Genomic DNA, 22,009 nt, shown 5'->3' with positions numbered 1-22,009 from the left:
TGACATTCTGACCTGCTAGCTTTCAAACCATTTCCTTACCTTTTTCATTCTTTTAACATCTAGCATTTGTAGAAAACACTTGTTTCTGAAAGTAAATAAATATATTTATCAGCATGTACCCAGGCAAAAGAGTGTTTTCACCAAATATTTCTTCTGTACATGCTAATCAGCCATTTGGAAGTCTCTTGGGGAAGGGAGAAATATTTCTCAGTGACTTCAGTAATCAGCCATACAGAATGAATTGCAAATAACTGATACAGAATGTGTTACGCCGTAACAGTGGTGATATCCAGCATATAGAAACATCCGACCTCCTGTTCCTTTGCATAGTAAGATATTTCTAAAAGTTTGGTGGCCATTTCTAGGACAGAGCATGAAGAAGAGGAAGGGCTGAATCAGTTCATTAATTATTTCAGTAGGTATTTACTCTCATGCTGGCATTCTCAATGATAGCAGGACAACATGCTGTTATGGCCTAGCACACACTGGACTTGCAGAGCACCAGTAGTTTTATAGGAGTCAGTGGGACTTGTTCTTGGGCACCTTCACAGAACTGAGAATTTGGGAGCTGCCAGTGCCATTCCCATTCAGATGTCCCAGTGCAATTTTGGCCAAACTTTTAAAGGCTTATGTGCTGCTGTGGGATTTCCTAGTGCTTCTGATAATCTCAGTAGGCCAATAACTGTGCCTTTGTCTTGCTTAACACAGATTTAGTCTTGAATGACCTTATTTTTTAGAACCAGTTTGCTATTTAATTTTGATGCAAGGGTATAAGTTGAAAGACAAGCTGGAAATAATTCCTTTGAAATCCATGAGGATACATCATTTTAAACCAGACCCAAAGATTAAGTTGCAATGCCCTGTATGCCACATACTGTGCTTATCCGCCTCACGTTTAGCCTATTAGTGCAAATGGTAGAAATAATTTGTCATGGAGACAAAGGGATAATTTTTTTTTAGAAGTTTGCTGTTTGCAGTGTGTTCAGTAGCCTATATTATATTCATAAACTGCCATTTGCATTAGAGTACCTGGTCCGCAAGCTTTTTCATTATGCTTAATAGATAAATACAAGAGAAGGTGGGGGAAATGCTATCACATTTTCAGTAACAAGTTCATTAACTAAATTCTCCTTTATCCCTTTCTTTGCAATGTGGAAATTTTGCTGAGATACTTTTTGCCCTAAATTAAATATTGGAAAGAGCACTGTTTTCTTTTTTTTTTTTCCTTCTTCTTCTTCTTTCCTATAAGCCACAAAAATGACGAATATATCTTTTTTGATGGAAAAGGAAGGCTACTTCTTAGGACCAGTCTTTTGCTCCCTTGATCCTATTAAACATCCAGTCATGGGCAGTGGAAGTCATCCTTACTGTTATTGATGTACCTCAAGGTATGATGGCAATCTGGGTGATGTCAAATTAAGACCTTCTAGCCATTTCTGCTTTGTAGGGTCAGCAGTTTCAGACTGACATGTATTTATCAGTCTGATGCTAATTTGGATGCTAGCCTGAATAATTTTGGCTGATCAGTAGCTATTTTGATAACTTTTATGGATGGTAGTCTAATGTTTTATAGCAGAATTTCCTGAGGAAATTAATATTTTAGATGGGAAAGAAGAATGGGAGTGTGGATGCATATAAGGAAAAGAGAGTGGTTGTTTACATGAACATGTTTTGTAAGCAAGTAACAAAAAAGGGATTAATTATTCTGTGCATAACTTCTCACTCTAAGATAGTCTTTCAGCCTGGTTCCCAAGCGCCCTTTAACAAAGCAGCTGCTAGAAGCAGACTGGATAGGTAGATCTGCAGTAGTGTGCCTCATTTGTATGAATATGTTGCTACATCATGTGTGAATGATTTGGTCTCAGTTTTCCACTCTAATTCTCATTAGTTCTGTAAGAATAATGGGTGTTTCAAGTGTTTCATTAGTAGTCTGTCACTCTACAACCAGTCACCCAGCTGCTGGTGTTCTGAGTGCATTGCCAGGTGTCTGCAGAAAAGCAGGAGCATGTAGGGACCACGATGGGGAAATCACGGAGCCTGTGCATTTCTGCCTCATTCACAGCCCTCTGCACCAGCCCCTGAGAGCAGAGCAGTCCTTCTGCTCAGGCAGGTGAGAAAAACTCTCTCCCACCAGAATCCTGTCAAATGCAGCTTGCAGAGGAAGCAGTGGTGGCAGCATGCAGAATTGTGCAAGCTGACAAACTCAGTCCACCATGACTAAAAATTTAGAAGGCATTTCATGAGATTTCATAGTATTTCCCATTTGGAAGCAGCCTAAGTCAGCTAAACACTCTTCATTACACACTGACAGATAGAGTTTAAGTTGGTGAGTTGATTTACAGAAATTACTAACAGCTTTTAGATATGTCACTCTAATGTCAAAGATCTTAAAAAAAAGACAACAAACATTGACACCACTCATTGAATCAAATGTACAGTAGTCCTACAGTTAATCAAATGTCAGCATATGCTCTAAAATGTTTCACCACAAAGGAACAGGTTTTTTAAGAATTCTGTTAAATGCCTGCAAAGCATATGACAAAGATGGATAAGACCATTTGGTATAGAAAAAACTGCTTTTTAGGAGCCATCTGTGTTTTTACTAATGAGAATGAATTATAACTAATGAAAACTTCGGTGATAAATGTTGTGCATACTGCAGATACTACACAGTGTGATTAGATTTTATGCAGTAACTTAAGAAAAAGGGGTGGAAAATCCTGCAAGGAACATCTGCCTTATTTTGAGCCACAGGTGTTTATTATTATTATTATTATTTATTTATTTATTTGTTTTTATTTTATTTCCCCGGTCCTAAATTGATATACCCTGCTGGAAAATTTTAGAAAAATATTGCAGATCTTATTTAAAGAGCAAGTGATTGAAGATGTGGAGTGGACAAACCCTTTCCAGTGAAGTGCAGTGATCTCTGTCAATTAAGGTCGGGGTTGGTAATCATATTCCCAAATATCCCCCAAATCTAAGCTTCTTTACTTTGCAGCTTCCCAGAGCTCATAAAAATCATGGACAAAGGAAATCTTGATGGTGACTACTGATCCTGAAGCATATCAATACCTCTTATAGGATGCTTGGAGAAAAAATCTTATCAGAGATAATTTAGGTCACATATTGCCTATTTTCTGTGAAGGGGATGATGTGTTGATGGAATAGCTCATGTGTTGAGGATCCTAGTTTTTCATATGTGTTTGGCTTCCCTTTCTTGCAAATACATAATTTGGGAAATACCTTCCAGGTACTGGCTGACTAGTCTCCAGACCCTGGAAAAATCCACAGGCTGTGGAATCTCAGTTATGTTGGTGCCCCTCATATCTGTCTGAACTGCTAAGACTCCCCTTACAACTGGGGAGAGAAAGGGGACTTTTACTGTGAATGTACCCCTGTCTCAGTGAGCATCTAAAGAGCCACCAGTGTACCCCAGCCTGCAAACACTGATTTCTTTGTGTTAAATGTAAAAGGAGGAATGGATGGTGATGGTAGACAAGAATCCCACCTTACCTCCTTGCTCACCAACGTGGGGGTCCTCTGCCTGTCCCTTGTCTCCCTGGATATGAAAAAGGAAATTATTGAATTCCTGCTTTAACCTGGGTGCCATTTTACAGAAGAGTTTAACTCAAAGCTGTCTCCCCTCCCTCTTCCCATTGTCACCATAATTTTCTAATCTTATCTGTGATGGCACAACACTATACAAATAGTAGCAAAGGTCCTGGTTGCTCATTTCTGCTTGTACATGCCACAGTATTTCAGTTCTTGGTGATGTGACCCTGATACACTGTTTCCACGCTCTCTGTAACCTTCCATAATCTATTGCTTTACATAAAAAATAACTGTTCTGGTCAGTGTGTTTCTAGATAACTGCTGCTTATCTAAATGTGAAGCAGAAAAGGGTGGAATAAATTCAATTTTCAGCTTTAAGCATGTAGAAAATGGTGGATGTTTAAAAAATGGGAGATTAAAAATAAATACTAGGGACTCTCAATTTTCCCTCTGAGCTTTTGAGCATTTGGGTTATCCAAAGTTTTCTTCTTGGGAAAATTTTTTTTTTCCCTCTCAAATGAGTGTCAAGATTCCCTTGAAATAATGAATATCTAAGAGGTGGCATTAGAGAAAGCATGCAATGTTACTGAGAGAGCAACATAGGGGTGTAGGCCCACCCCATTGCACAGCACTTCTCTGGGACCTTTTTCTTTTAGCTCTGTTGCATTAATTTCTTCTGAGGTGCTCATCACCATTACAGTTGCCAGGAGTTGCAACCATTTTCATGAAAAACATATATCCTCAATGTCTTAATTATCAGTTTGTAAAGACATTTGTAATCACTGTGGTGGTTCTCAGTAACAGTATGACCCTTTAAATGTGCTGACACTATCATAAGTCTTCCTACTATTTGAATTGGACTGCAGCTACTGCTTTCTGCCACACTGAGCTGATGCAGTCTTTCATAGGAGACCTTTTTGAAAGAAAAAAGAGGGGAATAAAGCTAGAAGAGGGTGGAAGGCTGGGAGAAGTAGCTTCTATTTTCCTTCTTTCCCTGGCTCTAAAAGACTCAGGAAGATGTGTGGAGAGAGAAAAATCAGTAAGTTAAATGAAAATGAATGTTCTTGAATAGGGTCTTTGTTACCAGCCTCTAAAATGCAGCACTTCAATACTTCAGACTTCTGGATTTGGGTAAACACAATTACTTCAACAAGGCTTATAAATTATTAGTATTTTGCAGGGAGATTATAACACATCATGAAAGATGAAAAGTTATTTTCAGAGCTCAGTTAAGTTTTAATCTGCATCCTTAGAGCCCATGGATGACCTTTTAGTGAGGTCGGGATAGACAGCAGTATCTGAAACGTGGATCAGAGGGAGATCCTGGAGCAAAGATGCCTCTTGTGGAGGGGCAGCAGGTCATTAGATGGGACAGTTAGAGTTTTGTGTTGTTCACATTCAAAATGGTCTTCAATACACCTGTTAGCTGGCTTATTCTTCAAAATGAAAGAAAAATAAAAAGACTTTTGTTGCTCCTGGTATAAAATTGTTCTTCAGAGACTGGACTTATGCACAGACTCACTCCAGTTAACCTAATTATTTGGTAGGAAGAAGCCTGCACAGCTAATTCTAAATGGAGCACAGAACACTCCCCAAACTTTGTTTTAATCAAATAGCATTTACATTTCTAGAATCCATTTTAAGATTCTTTTTCTCCTACCAATCACTCAACAGTGATTATTCCTCCAATAAATCTTCCACTGGGTATGTTTTTTAATTGGCACTCCCTTTACACAACTATTAACACTATATATATATATATATCTTTCAGTATGTTGTTTCTGTATAACTAACACTTCATAGCTCCCATACTTAGGTAACTGCTGAAGCCCTTGGTTCTAGCAGTATACACCCTTCTATATTGCCGCTGGCAATTCTCATGTGTGAGACAACTGGAGCTGCCTCAGACACTGGATTACAGTGGCTGCACACGTTGTGGTTTGGGCTGAAGTACGTACAGCTGACTGGTCACACTTTACTTGGTGAATAATTACGAGTGTAGATCCTAGCTATGTGAGGGAGCCATTCTTGACTTCTGGCTTATTAGTGGCACTCAAGATCCTTGATGTTTTATGGCATTTCAAGCTCCTTCTAGCTGGAGTAACTGCATCTAACCATGCTGTTCTGATTAGCCACATTTTCATACACTAAGTAATTTCAGGGTTTTGTGGCTGACTGAATTTCATCTAATTTCTGTCGTTATAATTGTTGGCTTGCTCACCACAATGATTCTGTTGTTGAGTTATTTTATAGGATGACATGGAAATTTATGAGATGGCAAAGAAAGAGAATTGCCTTCTTATAGTATTTTGTTGTACAAATATGGCTCACTAGGATTTGGACTTAAAAGGATTTCTAATAATTCTTTTTCTAATTCTGCCCTTATGAATGGCTAAGTTTTCTGCTTTATAAATTGACAGACATTTGAGACAATGAAAGACAAATATTATCAATTCTGATAGAAGAAACTGCCTGAACAATTCAGGAGCAGAATGAATAAGAATACAGAAAATTATGCTCTATATAGAGGAAGAACAGAGCAAGGGATACCACAATTTTTCAAGCTTTTGAAGATTTTGTACTGATTTTTTTTTTTAAAGGGCATGAGTGGGAAGGGTGACCTCTTTGCCTGTTTATTATTAGGATGTTTTGAACTGAAAACATTGCATTTTAAAACCTTGTCTTTATTTTGTGACTTGTGGTTTTAAATTGAATATATTTGATGTGGATACTAAGTTGTGAAAACAAAAAAAGTCCTCACAGTCTCCTTTTTGGAGCTGAGACAGTACACTGGCTCAGCCTTTTTCTCTAGAGCTTTAGGGCAGTACTGTGACATTTTCAAAGAGATATCAGTGCTGTGAATACATTTTCCCTATGTGAACTCTGCATCCCTAAGCAACTCTGTGTGCCAGCCATTTAGCTGGCTGTTGAACTATCCCATTGGTACAAAATAATCGTGCTTATAATTATCAGGCATAAATTCAGATGCTCTTTGAAGAATGTGTTCTTCAATATCAAAGCAATACAACAAACAGGTCCTTTTGTGTTGTTGCTGAAATGAGCCTGGATCTGCTGTTTAACTTGCTTATATAATGATGATTTTCAGTACATTTCTTCCAATGGCCCTGAAGATCATAAAGCAAGTGTGTGTTGCACTTGAACACCTTGCATTGAACTGATGTGATCTATGCCGATTCACTGCAGCGCCACATTAAATTAAGGACAGGAAGCAAAGATATCTTTTCAGACTGCAATCCCATGAAGTGATTCCAGGTGGGCAGTGGAGAGAGGAACTAGTGAAACTGGAGGCAAAGCAGAAAGCTGGACAGCCCCATTTTAGAAAGGTTGCAAAGGATTTTTAACCACCACCACAGGATCTTGATTTTTCTATCTCAAGAACAATACCCCTATCACCAATGCCTGCACTAGAAGGACTTTTGTTTTTGTTTAATGATCACTAGTCTGAGACCAGGATTTAGAAATAGTGACTGTTTCTGAAGCCTTTAAATAGATCTGTCAAATATAAGCTGTTTTTCATCATTTCTACAGGCACCCACCTGATTTCAGCATCTGGTTTCTCACAGACTGCTGGAGTTAGAGACTAATCTTGCATGTTTTGCTGAGGGTTGGCACTCCATGTCTTTATGTAAAGAATAAAGCATAAGGCTATTGCATAAAAGGCTATTGCAAAGCTAAGCAGTTGTGAAGGGTAAGGGTGTGACAAGCTAGATTAAGTTTATCTGTGGTCCATGGCCCTCAGGAGAGACTGTTTTCCATCCATTTGTCTGGGGCTGGGGGACAGCCCTAGTGCTGCTTCTCTTCACAGAATTATTTTGTGATCTAGAAAGGAAATGATTTTCTCCAGCTTCACCAGATAGATGCTAAAAAATGCTGCTCTTTAGCACAGAGGAGCACTGAGAGGGCCACCCTGGCTAGACAGGAGTGAAGTGCTCAGTCCAGGTGGGAAATCTGAAGAGCTGGCCACTTCCAGGATGGCAATGTGGGGTGCTGTGATAAAATCCAGACCCTGCCATAGGGAAGCTCTAATTCTGAAAACAAGACAAAATGTTTTGCTGCTGTTCACAAGGCATGGCAGTTTCTGAAGGCTTAAGAAAGCAAGCTCAGGAACATAACTCTCAGACCCCCATCTGCCATTTAGTGTTTCCTGCCCACCAGACAATACATGCAGGTTGTTGTAATTTTGAAGTTGTAAAGCTACTGTCTCCAGTCTCTTGCCTGTTCTGGAAAAGGTGTTGCTGTGCTTTGCTCCTGACGGTCCTTCCACCAAGTGTTCTGCAGGGAAAGATGTTTCAGTGTTTAGCTGCTTGGCCTCAGCCTCTCATGTTGGGGTTGATGATGTTGAGTGGTGTTACAGGGAACAAAAGAGCTTGTCAAGTGGTTCTTAGCTGTGTAATAATTTCCTGAGTGTTAGTGCTCAAACCTCCAACAGATTAATTTTACACTGAACAAGGTACAACATGTTTGTGCATAAAGTCCCCGATCTAACTGCTGTAGCTAGAGCTGCACTGAGCTGGTACATTGGTGACCTTTTCTGTCTGAAGATTGGGTAGACTAGGACAAAATATTCCTGGAAAATATGTTATCTTATAAAACTGGTCTGAGAATACTGCAGTTGAACAGAACTGTCATTGACCAAGATATCCTGGAGGTTATTATCCTTATGAGATAATACAATTGTAGGAATTATAAATTAGGAGAGACTATTGAAGTAATGTTTTACTTCCATGACAACAAAATGCTCCTACATCACTCTTTCCTTGTATTTTATACAGCTATTAACACTTAGTCATCTGATATCATGTCAATAAAATTAATTCATCAACTTTATCTAACCCTTCTGAAAATAAAATGAGATAAACATTTAGTTCTCTGGTAGTTTTTTGTTTTGGTTTGGTTTTTTTTGTTTGTTTGTTTTAATTAACTAAATTAGTTAGGTGAAACTACCTAATAGTGATTTTATTTGTTTATTTGTTTGTTTTTCCTGTAAGGGTCTTTGGATCTTACATGTCTCTAGTATTTAAGTTTTGTGATTGCAGTTGTGTTTGAAAGTAGACAAACTCTGCAAAAGCCTTTTAAGGAATAGATCCCAGGATAGGACAGGGAACATCCTGTCTAACTTCTGAGATTGTAAAGCCCTTTGAAAGGATCTCTTATTTCTCTCCCATGCTGTGAAAAACCTTAAGCTGCTGTTTTTCCAGGTGAGTTTTAAAGTGTCGGCATGCATTACATACCACCTTTTTTCCATGGCCTGACGTGACCAATTCTGAACAATCAGAATTATTTTGAAATTTTATCTGAGGCCTGAAAGATTTGAAGGAAATTTCTTGATGTTGATCCATCAAGACTATGAAACCTCAGATTTCTTTTAGTCTGTGGAAGAAGAGGATGCTCAACACCTAGCAAGAATAAGACATCCAAATTTTACTGCAAGTATTGGTATCAAGAACGTACCTGGGGAAATTCAATCTGGTTATGATCACTGCAAGGCCAGAAGCCAGGCAGAGCATGCTGAATAGCAATAACTGATCTATAATATGCATCTTCTGCTTTGAAAGGTTTGGCCTGGAACGCTTGTTGAGAGTTTTCCTAACTGCCTCCAGTTAAAACCGCTTGTGTTGCTTTGTCTATTTGCATTCATGGCAATAACTCCTCATTTGTGAGAGAATACCCTCTAAATTTCAGAATTTATACACCGAATATTTATATAAATATATGTGGGGAAGAGCAGTGTCTTGCTGACCTTTATTCTTCCTGAGCATGGAAGTGGTTCAGTTCTTGCTTCTGTTCAAAAAACCAAACGAAACCAGAACAAAAACAACTAAAGTGCATCCATAGGCCCAGTGAACCATGAATGATAGCAAGACAATTAGGAAAAAGTGGAGGAAAAATGTTGTGGTCAAAGTATTAGTCCTGCCACAAACTACGCATGTGATAACTTGGGTATGTTATGTAAGGTGGGATTTGATTGCCCAGACCTAGGGTCCTGGGGCCACCAGAGATATTTTCAGTAGTCTGAGGTGTTTGGACTCCAATGGAAAACATTACAAAGATGATGGGATTTAAGGAATGCATGCGTCTCTCTGAAATGAGAGCAGCTGGAGATTGGGCGGGACACCCCATGGCATCTAAAATGATGCAAGATGGTTTGGTAACTGAATTCCACTTTTTATGGGCAAAAAGAGGGAATTAGCAATGCGTGGAATACTGGTACCTTGGTGTAGCACTTGGACAGTTAGCTTCCTTAGGGAATTCAAGCACCCTGGGAAAGCACAGGAGGAAATGTAGGTTGTCTCCAGTGCTGAGCACAGGGATATCTTTTAAATCTGATTGGCTTCTCAGATTTAATTTCAGGGGATCCTGGGATGCCCAGCTTCACAGAGACTTGCACAAATATAGTGTAAATTCCCTGATGTCTTACAGGAGGTGTGTGACAGCCGTTCCCCTGACTCCTTTTTCCAGAGGGATGCTCCATGCCCTTTCTACAGAGAGATGAATTCAGATGTTTCCCAAGTCCTCCTCTCCCTATATGTGAATTCCTAAATGCCACCACAATGCTGGCAGAAGCAAGCACTCTTGAATTCTCTGCTTGGGTGTGTTTGAACACTTGTTTGATTAGACTAGCTGCAATCTGACATGTCTGTACAACTGAAAATGAATTTTCACAGCCTGCTGGCCTTCAGGGAGGGTGTATGGGCTGAATGGATTGCTATCAAGTCGGGGTGCAAATGTTTGCTAATTTTTTTCTTTCTCCCTTGGGGAAAGATAGTGTAACAGTGATTAAAGTAAAATACAAGTTCTCCTTCTGCACAAGCTTCATTACAGCTACCTGTAGGCATCTCCTCAGTACCTTCAGTTGTAGACTGCAATGTAGCTTTCTGTGGTCTGCCACAGCAGCGCAGCCTCTCAAATTCCTCTCTCCCAGTGACTTTGGCAGTAAGGAATGGATCTCTTTTTAAGAAGGCAGCAGGAACCTTTGTGTAATTTAGACTGTTTTACTGACAAGGTGACAGTTTTCTTCTGGAATTTCTTCCACAGTTAACACTATTTTTTTTTTTGCTTTAAAGATATGCTCCTACCCCTTCCTTCCTTTCTGCTCTTTTACTGTGGCTTAAGCGATCTCTCTCTGAACATCCAATGTTAAAGAATACCGTTATTTTATCTTAGTTGCAGATGTTTTCTGTTAAGTCTTGAAATCCTGCTCCTGTAGGTCTGAGTTTTCCAAACCCTGCTCCAACATTTTGATGACACCAGGCACCCATGATGATGTGTGCTCCTGTTTGGTAGTACCAATCTAGATTTTTTGATATTTTTTTTTCCCCAATGAATACCAGAGATTTGGCACATGAAGTTGGGCAGATTGTGTGAGTGAATACCTAAAGCTGCCTTTTTAAAGACCATGTTTCTAACCCAAGCTCTGCCAAACAGGAGTTTGTTCATCTTCTAAGCCAGCATATTTTGTGAAAGCAGAGATCTCTACTCGCTTTTCTGGGCTAGGCGTGCGAGGAAGGATACAGCTGAACAAAGGTCAGGTGATACCTTAGCTTGGTCATCTGAGTGTGTGTATTTTCTGCCCAGCCTTCTGGTGCATAACACAGGCATGTTTTTTCTGGCAGAGCAGGCAGTGGTGTTATACTGAGGGTTGGCTGTCTGGAAAGATGGCGCAAGAAAGCACTGTGACTGTCATGAGCCACTTCCTGAAGATTAACAATTCGGGTTTAATTTCAGCTGTTACTGGGGCTCCCCGTGGACAGTTGTGCTCCAGTTCTGCCACTAAGACTAAAACACCAAAAGAAATGCTAACTTTAATTAAAAAAAAAAAAACATAGATGGACTGTCCTCCTCTGCTGCCACCCACCCAAGACTGAATTTGAAAAATGCTTACTTCAAAGAGGCAGTGAAAGTGTTTGTTGTTTGTAAAACTGATTATTTGGCGTAAGGTAAAAGGTCCAAGAGGAAATTCTGAAAAAAGATGCTCTGACCAGGTTGCTTCATGTAAGATTTATTGAATTTCTGGGCTTTCAACTTATGAATGCTGTGTTAATGCTGATGTAATTTCTGCCTACTCTTATAGAAAACAATGTATATTACCCATTCTTGTTATAATAATATGCCCCTTCCATTTTAAATTTAAAACATGTCCAAGTAAAGAATAATAAATTCCAAAACTCATTTTCCTCACTTCTGCATTCTTCAGTTACTCCTGCAACAGATTTTGGATCTGTCAGTGCCAAATTGAATTCCATTTTGATTGCTGAAACCCTCTGAATTTCAGGATTATTCATACTATCTGGTGACTGTTCTATGGTATTTCAGACTTCCTGTTGATTTAAACCATCTTTCTGCAGTGGGGATCTGATGCGCTTGGGGGCGCAACGGGCAGTTGCCCCTGTGCAGCCTGCCATGGGGTGGTTGTTCCCAGTGCAGTGGCTGGGAAGGAGGTAGCTGCAGAACCTCTGCGTTTCTCCTTGTAAAGAGGAAGGAATGCGAGGGAGAAGCACAGATTTCTCCAGTTCTGCCCCAAATGCACTGCTTCTGCCTGATTTTCTGTTACCAGTTGGAAAAGGCAGCTTAGGCAATCACAGTGATGTGCTCTTTTGCATAATCTCCCCTCCTCTCCCCTCCTCTCCTCAAAATTGAATCAATAAATTATTTTATTTAAACAAACACAACCCACAGTGCTCTGCTGCTTTCAGGAGTAAAAGTTGTGGTGGTTATCAAATTTATTGTGCTAAGGCTCTGTTTCTGAAAGGGACTGAGTGGCAAGGCAGAGAGCTCTGTTATGAATCCACCCACTCAAGTGACAGGGCAAGGTGAAGAACGGGTGCCAGGAAGCCCTGAGCTCAGATCTGGGGGTCTGCAATGAATAGGTGCAGTCCCACAGCCTGGGGCAGGCCAGGGACATGGACACTGTTTGGATCAATGCAGATGGAGATGGAGGCAGTGACTTCATGTGTGCTAAAGTTCTGTGGTTACATGGTTCAGATCCTGTGGGACTCTGGGTACAGGGCTCTTCTCAGTGAAGCAGTGGTTTTGCATAGAAGGAAGGGGCTGTTCCCAGCCAATTAAAACCTTGGGGAAAGATTTGTTTTTGTCCCCTTCTCTTGCCCTTCACTTTTTATGTCTTGTATTACCTTCTCCTTACACAATGAAATGGAATTCTTTTCCTTTTGTTTCTCTCTGGTTTATCTCTCTAATTCTCAAGAATTAGCACAGCACTGCAAAATCTGGACTGCAAATCAAGCAGAAATTAGGCTCAGAGAATGGGAAATTAATTCTATTTTTTTTTTTTTTAAAAGAAGTAAAAAAGCACATTATCTCAAACCTGAAAAGATGTTTATAGAAAACTCTTTCAGAGCATTGCTTTTAGATAGTAATTTCAATTTACAGGACTGCTCTTCATCCCAGGTACAGGCTAAGAGGGAAATACAGATGAAAAATTATTTTAAGTATTAAATCAGAATTTCATTTCCCAATTTTTAATTGGTAGTTAAATAAAACTTTGCCAACAGCCTCAGCACCAGATTTTCAAATCCCTTTTCAAGTAACACCTTTACCAGGGAGACTTATTTAGCACAAACTGTCATTATGGAACAATATGAATTTCATTCTTCCACCTTTTGCTTTTAATACCCACTGCTGCTAACACAGATGGCACCCATGTGACATAATAACTTTATATACAGTTTAATAAACAGAAGACTTCTTTTTTTTTTTGTGCTTTCTCCTGCACATCCACCTTGAGTTCACACAAAAGAAGACAAAGTCTGCATGGCAAAGCCTCAGTGAATGTAAAGCTCCACCAGGTTTCAGTCTGTCTCAACTGAAGGATGGTGCTGGTGGAGCTAGGACAAATCTTGCTCATCTCCAAGCTGGAATGCAAAAGCATTGAAAGCTCACATGGATACATTTGCTCCAAGCTGTCAGTGCTTCGGTGCCAAGCTTGCCTGGCTGCTGGGCTTCATGCTTCGCTGCTCCTGCTCAGCTTGTGTCCCCAAGGACTCTGCCTTCCCAAAACACCTTTTCCTCCTGTCCTTTCCACAGGAAGTGAGTCCTGATGAGGCAACAGTGACAGCTCACCACTGCAGTATAGGCAGCGCACTTCCTCTCCACTTACCTTCATTGCTGCTGATGGTTAATTAGCAAATCCTATCCATGGTTTGTCTACTAACTTTCCTGGCTTTTTTACACTCATAATTTTCTTTTAATATATGCCATCCTTCATATCTTGGCATGCATATCCCCATCCTAAAAGGAGCTAGAAGAGCTGAACTCATCTGCTTGTCTCCCCTTGTACAGCTTCTCTGCAGGGGTAGGAACAGTGCACAGCAATGCTGTGCATATAGCCCTATGTGTATACCTTCTTCTGTAGGAGAGATGGTCACCTCTTAAAAACATTTGCTTCCTAAGCTAGCCAAAAGAGGATGATTATAAAACCTTAAGTACCTCTGATGCTCATATAGCACAGAAGAGGATGGTTTCTTGCTTGCTTAGTAAATTTCTTGTCTCATTTTAAAAGATGATTATTTTGATAGAGAGATATTAGGTCCAGTTCAAAATATTTCTTAGCAAATATGGATAAACCTTAATTTTTCAGGTGAGATGAATTATGTTTTTAATGAAGTAAGAGAGGTAAGATGAAAAACACATAGGAATTAATAACTTTTTTTTTTTTTGCTAAAAGCAGGGGACAACAAGTTAATGGGAGGTGAGAAGTGGATCTGGATGTATTGGTTAACCAGAGGTTGTTGTAGCTGACTGTGCTAAAAACGATCCAAAGAACACAGAAATACCAGTATTCTCCTTCAAGGCCATTGAAGACTCATTTGAAATATCGTGTTTAGTCCTGGTTCCTCATGTTCCAGAAAGATGCACTTGAACTGAGACAAGCGTGAAGAAAAAATTAATACGGAGCAAGGTCCTAGGCTGACAAAAGCTGTTGTGCATTTAGCTTGGGCAAAGAAATGCTGCAAAGGGTTGTGATGCGTAGTACTAAGACATTCAAATACACTGTGAGCATCAAAAGTGATGAAGAGCTCTAAGTTGTTACAGACAAGCAGCAAACTTGAAAAGTTAAGGTAAATTTTAAATTAATGGTTTTATTGAGTACAATTTTGGTCAGAGGCTATAGACAATGAGGTGGTTGGACCAGTTACTTGAGACTAGAGCCTGACTGCAGCAGATTTAGCAAGATTTCCTAGATTTTCCCCTCTGGGAAAAGGACATGAGTGGATGGGCAAGAAGATCACTTTCAGCCTCAGAGGCTCTGACTTGTGCTTCTTCAGCTTAAACTTGTCTAATGTGCACAGAGCTTATGTCGGAGACAGCACACGTGTTCAGCAGTGTTACATGCCAAGTGTTCTCTAGCATGTTATGTGAATTTCATCACTTTTAGAAATATTTGTAGCTGGCTATTAACAATTTTGGACTGTTTGGGTTCCTACTGAAATTTCTGTTATTTTCAGCCATCAATCAACAGGTCATTCACAAGTGAACAATTGTGTTTGCTCTTTGTTGCACTTGGACCACTTTGTCTGGATCCTCCTGACTGAGCTGTTTCGGGTGTGCTCTGCTTTAGGGAATGGCTGCAGCAGCCTACTGGGGATTCTGCTCCTTGCTCCGATTTTCTTTATTGTCTGCATCAGTAAGAAAGATAGTTTCCAGCACTCTAAGAGATGGACTTGTGGGCAAAAAAACCCACACTGTAAATCTCTGAGAACAATGACCCAAGCTAAAGCTTCACAACCTTACAGAATGGATTTTGTAAGACAACAGCAGAATTCATGCAAGCAGAAAATAGAGCTTGTGGTTCACATATAGGTATTTCTAAGGGTCTTTAGAAGGAGACTGGGTTGCTGGTTGCATCATGTTGTTATGATACTAATCTTGTGCCTCAGGGCTTCAAATGGCTGCTTGCCAAAACTAAAAAGGAATTTTTCTTATTTGGCTATAACTAAATGCAGGAGATGGTGGTGGTTTTACATCTTGCTCAGTGAGTCAGAGTGAAATACATCACTGCCTTCAGAAACTGAAAGGCTAGTTTTCTCAGGTGAGTCTGTCAAAGACTACACAGATCGCTTTTTGGCTTTCATTTCTAAAATGGAGTGTGGTTCATCTTGCTTGTTCTGTGTTGTTCTTTTCCTACTATTACAGAGACTTAGGATATTGGTAACATTATTGAGATTGCCTAATCTCTCTCATATCTGCGCACAGTAAATGGGTGCTTTCAATCCTTTGCTACAAGCCTTAAGCTTATTTATTGCCAGGCACTGCTGTTTATTCCAGCCAAGTGTTCGGATGCTCTCATGCTGTTTTTCTCGGCTCTCTGTGCTCCCATAGCTGAGCCTACATCACTCTTTACTATTCTTTTTCAGTCATACAACTATCTTTGGATTTCCCTTCATGAGACCTTTATGCATGACCTGCACTGGGTTTTGTATGTGGGAGAACAGAGAGACTTTGTATAGGAGGATTTTCATGATGCTAATAGGAATACTATTAGTATTACTGTACTGTGCTATTATAGGAGCTGTTGACTCTGGAGCCACCTTAATGTTTTGTTTCAAATTGCACTTAAAGCCTCTTGCTATTCACTTGAGGGAAGAAATGCCATGCTTCAAACATAAGCTGATTAAACTTCAAAATGGGGATGATGATTCTGTTGATTCACGGTCTGATAATTTACAATGGATTTTGTAAGCACCTGTGGCTTTCTAGGATGCTGCACACAACATTTATAGGGCCTTTGTCTTAAGGCAACAGAGAAGGCTGAAGCTGAGATTTGGCAGTATGTAAACTCTGTGTGTCTCTGGGGCAGTTGAAACACACAGATTCTTGGATGCCTTCATCTCTTTGGCTTTTGTGATTTTGTACCAGTAATATTGTTATGTGCAGCCTTTTGACAGCCAAGCTTGTGTACGGGCCCCTGAGCTGTGCTTTGCCGTGTCTGTTGCAGTGTGTCTGCTGGGCTCCTGCTGATCTCATCGGCTGATCTCAGATATAGGTTTTTCTCTATGACTGAAACAAAATCCTGTTGGAAAAGGGCTGAGCCCCAAACCTGGGATACCAGTGCAGCTATGACCCAGTCATATAGATGCTCCTTCTCTGTCATGTCTGTGATAAACTCTTGGTCCACAGACCTATTGAGAATTCAAGGTTTGATCTGAGTGTGAAGGCTTAGGCCATCCTTAATTTTTCTTCTAGGTTTAAAAGCAACAAATTATATTCCCAGCATTTACATTAGCTAGCACAGTGACTGCTTTTTTGTTGTTGTTGTTGTATTGGTTGTGGAATGCATGCAGCTGTAGATGGATTTCTGAGTCTAATAAAAATCCTCCCAAATAATGGCCAAATGAGGATGATTTAACCCATGATCTGCAATAGCACTGCAGACCAAGACTTAGAATGATGCAAGGAACAACAGGATAACTGTGAAGGTTGTCCTGGTTCCAGTTAGGACAGAGTTAAGTAGCTCATAGTAGCTGGTAGGGTGCTATGTTTTGGATTAGGATGAGAAGAGCGCTGATAACATGCTGATGTTTTAATTGTTGCAGAGCAGTGTTTACACCAGGCCAAGGACTTTTCGGCTTCTCGCTCTGTCCTGCCAGCGAGCAGGCTGGGGGTGCAGCAGGAGCTGGGAGGGGACAGACCCAGGACAGCTGACCCAAACTGGCCAAAGGGGTATTCCATACCATCTGACGTCATGCTAAACAATATATAGGGGTGGCTGGCCGGGGTGGGGGGGCCGGCTGCTCGGGAATAGGCTGGGCATCGGTCAGCGGGTGGTGAGCAATTCCATTGTGCATCACTTGTTTTCTTACACATTATTATTGTTAATACTATTATCATTATCACTATTATTATTATTGTTATTATTATATTCCTGTCTTAATAAACTGTCTTTATCTCAACTCACAGGCTTCACTTTCCCGTTTCTCTCCCCCATCCCAGAGAGGGAGGGGGGAGGGTGAGCGAACGGCTGTGTGGTGTTTAGCTGCCAGCCGGGTTAAACCACAACAGTCCTTTTGGCGCCCAGCGTGGGGCACGAAGGGTTGAGATATCGACAAATCTGACCAGAGTGTGTTAAACTAAAATTGGTATAAGTATTGGACCTGCTTAATAGTTGCTAGTCACGATGTTGATTGCCTTAATCTCCAGTCTGCTGTACCTGTATTCCAAATTAAGTTTTATGGTGCGTTACTTTCTGTATGTGCTCCCTGTTGCACTGTTTATCCTTTCCGGGCCCTGGTTTAAGATTGTTATGGTACTGTGCGGTGTAACAATGGCTTATGAAATGATGAAATATCTGGTCACGACTTTAACCTGGTATTTGTACTCAGCACTGACGTCGACTCTATACTTTGGAACGCATATCTCGGAAACTATTAGCAATTACACCTATTGCCTGTTTTCGTCAGGGAGCCAATCTGTGAAGGGGACAGGGGAAGACATGTTTCCCTACCTGTTCACTCTCCCTTTCTCCTTCACCACCACCCTCTTATCCCCCGAGCTAGTTACGGTGGTTCTCCGAGATGTTGAATATCCTTGGGATACTCAGACCAGCCTGCTCTTGTTGTTATGTCTCCTGAATGCGCTTCAGGTTTTGTTGAGGGTTAAACAACTACTTAGGAATCTCATCCGGAGATCTGTCTTGAGGCGGGATAGTTGCGAGTGGCAGGGAGTGTGGGAGGATATGGGCAGGTTTCTAGAGCAGTGGTCACCTCCAGTGTTTTGGACATTCACCCCTGAACAACTGCAAAATCCTAAAAAGCTGGCAGAATGCTTGAAAAAAAGGTGTCATGACTCTGGCAGTTCCAAAGTGACACAAATCACTGTAGCGTGCTGGGGTCTGGCTTGTGCCTATCGAGCTGCAATTGATGCTACTAGCAACCTAGCTCCAGCTCCTGCAGCCGCTCCAGTTCCAGCTCCTGCAGCCGCTCCAGCTCCAGCTCCTGCAGCCGCTCCAGTTCCAGCTCCTGCAGCTGCTCCAGCCCCTGCAGCAGCTCCAGCTCCTGTGTCTGGGTCAGAGAAACGAGCTGTAGCAGTGCAAGTTGACCCCGCAGAGGGTATTCCAACCCCTGTGGCAGACCCTGTGTCTGGGTCAGAGAAACGAGCTGTAGCAGTGCAAGTTGACCCCGCAGAGGGTATTCCAACCCCTGTGGCAGACCCTGTGTCTGGGTCAGAGAAACGAGCTGTAGCAGTGCAAGTTGACCCCGCAGAGGGCATTCCAACCCCTGTGGCAGACCCTGTGTCTGGGTCAGAGAAACGAGCTGTAGCAGTGCAAGTTGACCCCGCAGAGGGTATTCCAACCCCTGTGGCAGACCCTGTGTCTGGGTCAGAGAAACGAGCTGTAGCAGTGCAAGTTGCCCCTGTAGACAAGGTGAAGAAATGGTATAGAGGCTCAGGTCGTTTAGAACGCAAACAGTCTTCTGCTAAGTCTGGGCATAGTGAAGACGAGACTGGGCCATCAAAGGTGCAGGAGACTGAAGATGAGGATGGGGATGTCGAAAAATCAACAGTGACTACCCGGACTCTATACCAGCGTGAGCTACGAGATGTGCGAAAAGATTTTGGTCGCTGTATAGGCGAGCAGCTTGTCACCTGGCTGCTCCGGTGCTGGGACACTGGAGCCAATTATGTGGAATTAGAGGGCAAGGAAGCCAGGCGGCTGGGATCCCTTGCTAGGGACGCATGCATTGACAAAGCAATTGGAGATGGAGCACGATCTCGCAGTCTCTGGAGGCGTCTCCTGTCAGCTGTGCAGGAAAGGTATCCCTTCAAGGAAGAACTTGTATGTCTACCAGGCAAATGGACCACCATGGAGAAGGGAATTCAGTACCTGAGGGAATTGGCCATACGGGAAGTAATTTATAAGGACCTAGACGATGCACAAACATCCGCAGATCCAGATGCAGTCTGGTGTACACCACCCATGTGGCGGAAGTTTGTACGGAGTGCACCATCATCATATGCCAGCTCATTGGCAATACTAGCCTGGAAAGCGGAGGAGAATCCCCCAGTGAATGAAGTGGCTAAATTACTCCGGCAGTACGAAGGAAATCTCTCCTCTTCCCTACAGGCCTGTGTCTCGGCTGTGGAGAAACTCTCTGAAGAGGTCCACCAACTTAAAGAGAATTTATCTTCCCCTCCACCTGAACGAACCAGTGTCCACCAGCTAAAAGAGAATGCTTTGGAGAAACTTTCTGAAAAGATCCACCAACTTGAAGAAAGATTATCTTCCCCTCCACCTGAACGAAACAGTGTCCACCAGCTAAAAGAGAATACTTTGGAGAAACTTTCTGAAAAGATCCACCAACTTGAAGAGAGATTATTTTCCTCCCCACCTGTACAAACCAGTGTCTCAGCTATTAGGGGTAAACGTTCATCTATGCAAGGAAGACAATATGGTGGGCACACACACCGCGCCACCCTGTGGTTTTACCTACGTGACCATGGAGAGGACATGAGAAAATGGGATGGAAAATCTACTGCGACCCTAGAGGCACGGGTACGTGAATTGCAAAGGAAAACAATTCGGAAAAAGGAATTCTCTGAAAAGTTTGCTGCTCCAACTTCCAGCAGGCAGTCCTTTAGACATAGAAACGAAGATTCTGACCAGGACTAGAGGGGCCCTGCCTCCAGCCAGGGGGAGGAAAGGGACAATCGAGTTTATTGGACTGTATGGATTCGATGGCCTGGCACGTCAGACGCACAGAAGTATAAGGCTTTGGTAGACACCGGTGCACAATGTACTTTAATGCCATCAAGCTATAAAGGGCCAGAGCCCATCTGTATTTATGGTGTGACGGGGGGATCCCAGCAGTTAACTGTATTGGAGGCTGAAGTGAGTCTAACCGGCAATGAGTGGCAAAAGCACCGTATTGTGACTGGCCCAGATGCTCCGTGCATCCTTGGCATAGACTATCTTAGAAGAGGATATTTCAAGGACCCAAAAGGGTTCCGCTGGGCTTTTGGCATAGCTGCCTTGGAGACAGAGGACATTAAACAGTTGTCTACCTTGCCTGGTCTCTCAGAGGACCCTTCTGTTGTGGGGTTGCTGAGGGTTGAAGAACAGCAAGTGCCGATCGCTACCACAACTGTGCACCGGCGGCAATATCGCACCAACCGAGACTCCCTGAGTCCCATCCATAAGCTAATTCGTCAACTGGAGAGCCAAGGAGTGATCAGCAAGACTCATTCACCTTTTAATAGTCCCATATGGCCAGTGCGAAAGTCTAATGGTGAGTGGAGACTAACAGTGGACTATCGTGGCCTGAACGAAGTCACGCCACCACTGAGTGCTGCAGTGCCGGACATGCTAAAACTCCAGTATGAACTGGAATCAAAGGCAGCCAAGTGGTATGCCACAATTGATATCGCTAATGCATTTTTCTCCATCCCTCTAGCAGCACAGTGCAGGCCACAGTTTGCTTTCACTTGGAGGGGAGTCCAATATACTTGGAATCGGCTGCCCCAGGGGTGGAAACACAGCCCTACCATTTGCCATGGACTGATCCAGTCTGCGCTGGAGCAGGGGGAAGCTCCTGAACACCTGCAGTACATCGATGACATCATTGTGTGGGGTGACACGTCAGAGGAATTTTCGAGAAAGGGAAGAAAATAGTCCAAATCCTTCTGAAGGCCGGTTTTGCCATAAAACAGAATAAAGTTAAAGGACCTGCACGAGAGATCCAGTTTTTAGGAATAAAATGGCAAGATGGACGTCGTCAAATCCCAATGGATGTGATCAACAAAATAACAGCTATGTCTCCACCAACTAGCAAAAAAGAAACACAAACTTTCCTAGGTGTCGTGGGGTTTTGGAGAATGCATATTCCAAATTACAGTCTGATTGTAAACCCGCTCTACCAAGTAACCCGTAAGAAGAATGCTTTTGAATGGGGCCCTGAGCAACGACAAGCCTTTGAACAAATTAAGCAGGAAATAGTTCATGCAGTAGCCCTCGGGCCAGTCCGAACAGGACCAGATGTAAAGAATGTGCTCTACACCGCAGCCGGGGAGAATGGTCCCACCTGGAGCCTCTGGCAGAAAGAACCTGGGGAAACTCGAGGTCGACCCCTGGGGTTTTGGAGTCGGGGATACAGAGGATCTGAAGCCCGCTATACTCCAACTGAAAAGGAGATATTGGCAGCATATGAAGGAGTTCGATCTGCTTCGGAAGTGGTCGGTACTGAAGCGCAGCTCCTCCTGGCACCCCGACTGCCGGTACTAGGCTGGATGTTCAAAGGAAGGGTCCCCTCTACACATCATGCAACTGATGCTACATGGAGCAAGTGGGTTGCACTGATTACTCAGCGGGCTCGAATAGGAAACCCCAGTCGCCCAGGAATCTTGGAGGTGATTATGGACTGGCCAGAAGGCAAATACTTTGGGATATCATCAGAGGAGGAGGTGGTTCGTGCTGAAGAAGCCCCAC

The 22,009-nt window shown here is 42.2% G+C and overlaps 1 protein-coding gene across 3 annotated transcripts in view; it reads left to right on the top strand.

Annotated features, from left to right (window-relative positions):
* The window catches only part of LOC310892966 (uncharacterized protein), a 59,495-nt gene extending 38,334 nt beyond the window's left edge, over positions 1-21,161 (top strand). For all 3 annotated transcript variants that reach the window (XM_083821319.1, XM_083821318.1, XM_083821317.1), the window contains exon 3: positions 17,127-21,161. In XM_083821319.1, the coding sequence (XP_083677445.1) occupies positions 17,708-20,197 (2,490 nt within the window). In that variant the 5' untranslated portion in view covers positions 17,127-17,707 and the 3' untranslated portion in view covers positions 20,198-21,161. The remainder of the gene's footprint in view (positions 1-17,126) is intronic.
* The last annotated feature ends 848 nt before the right edge of the window (positions 21,162-22,009 follow it).

Source organism: Anser anser (genome assembly GCF_964211835.1).
Source record: "Anser anser genome assembly, chromosome: 1".
Taxonomy (NCBI): Eukaryota; Metazoa; Chordata; class Aves; order Anseriformes; family Anatidae; genus Anser; species Anser anser.
This window is presented reverse-complemented; position numbering and strand designations above follow the sequence as displayed.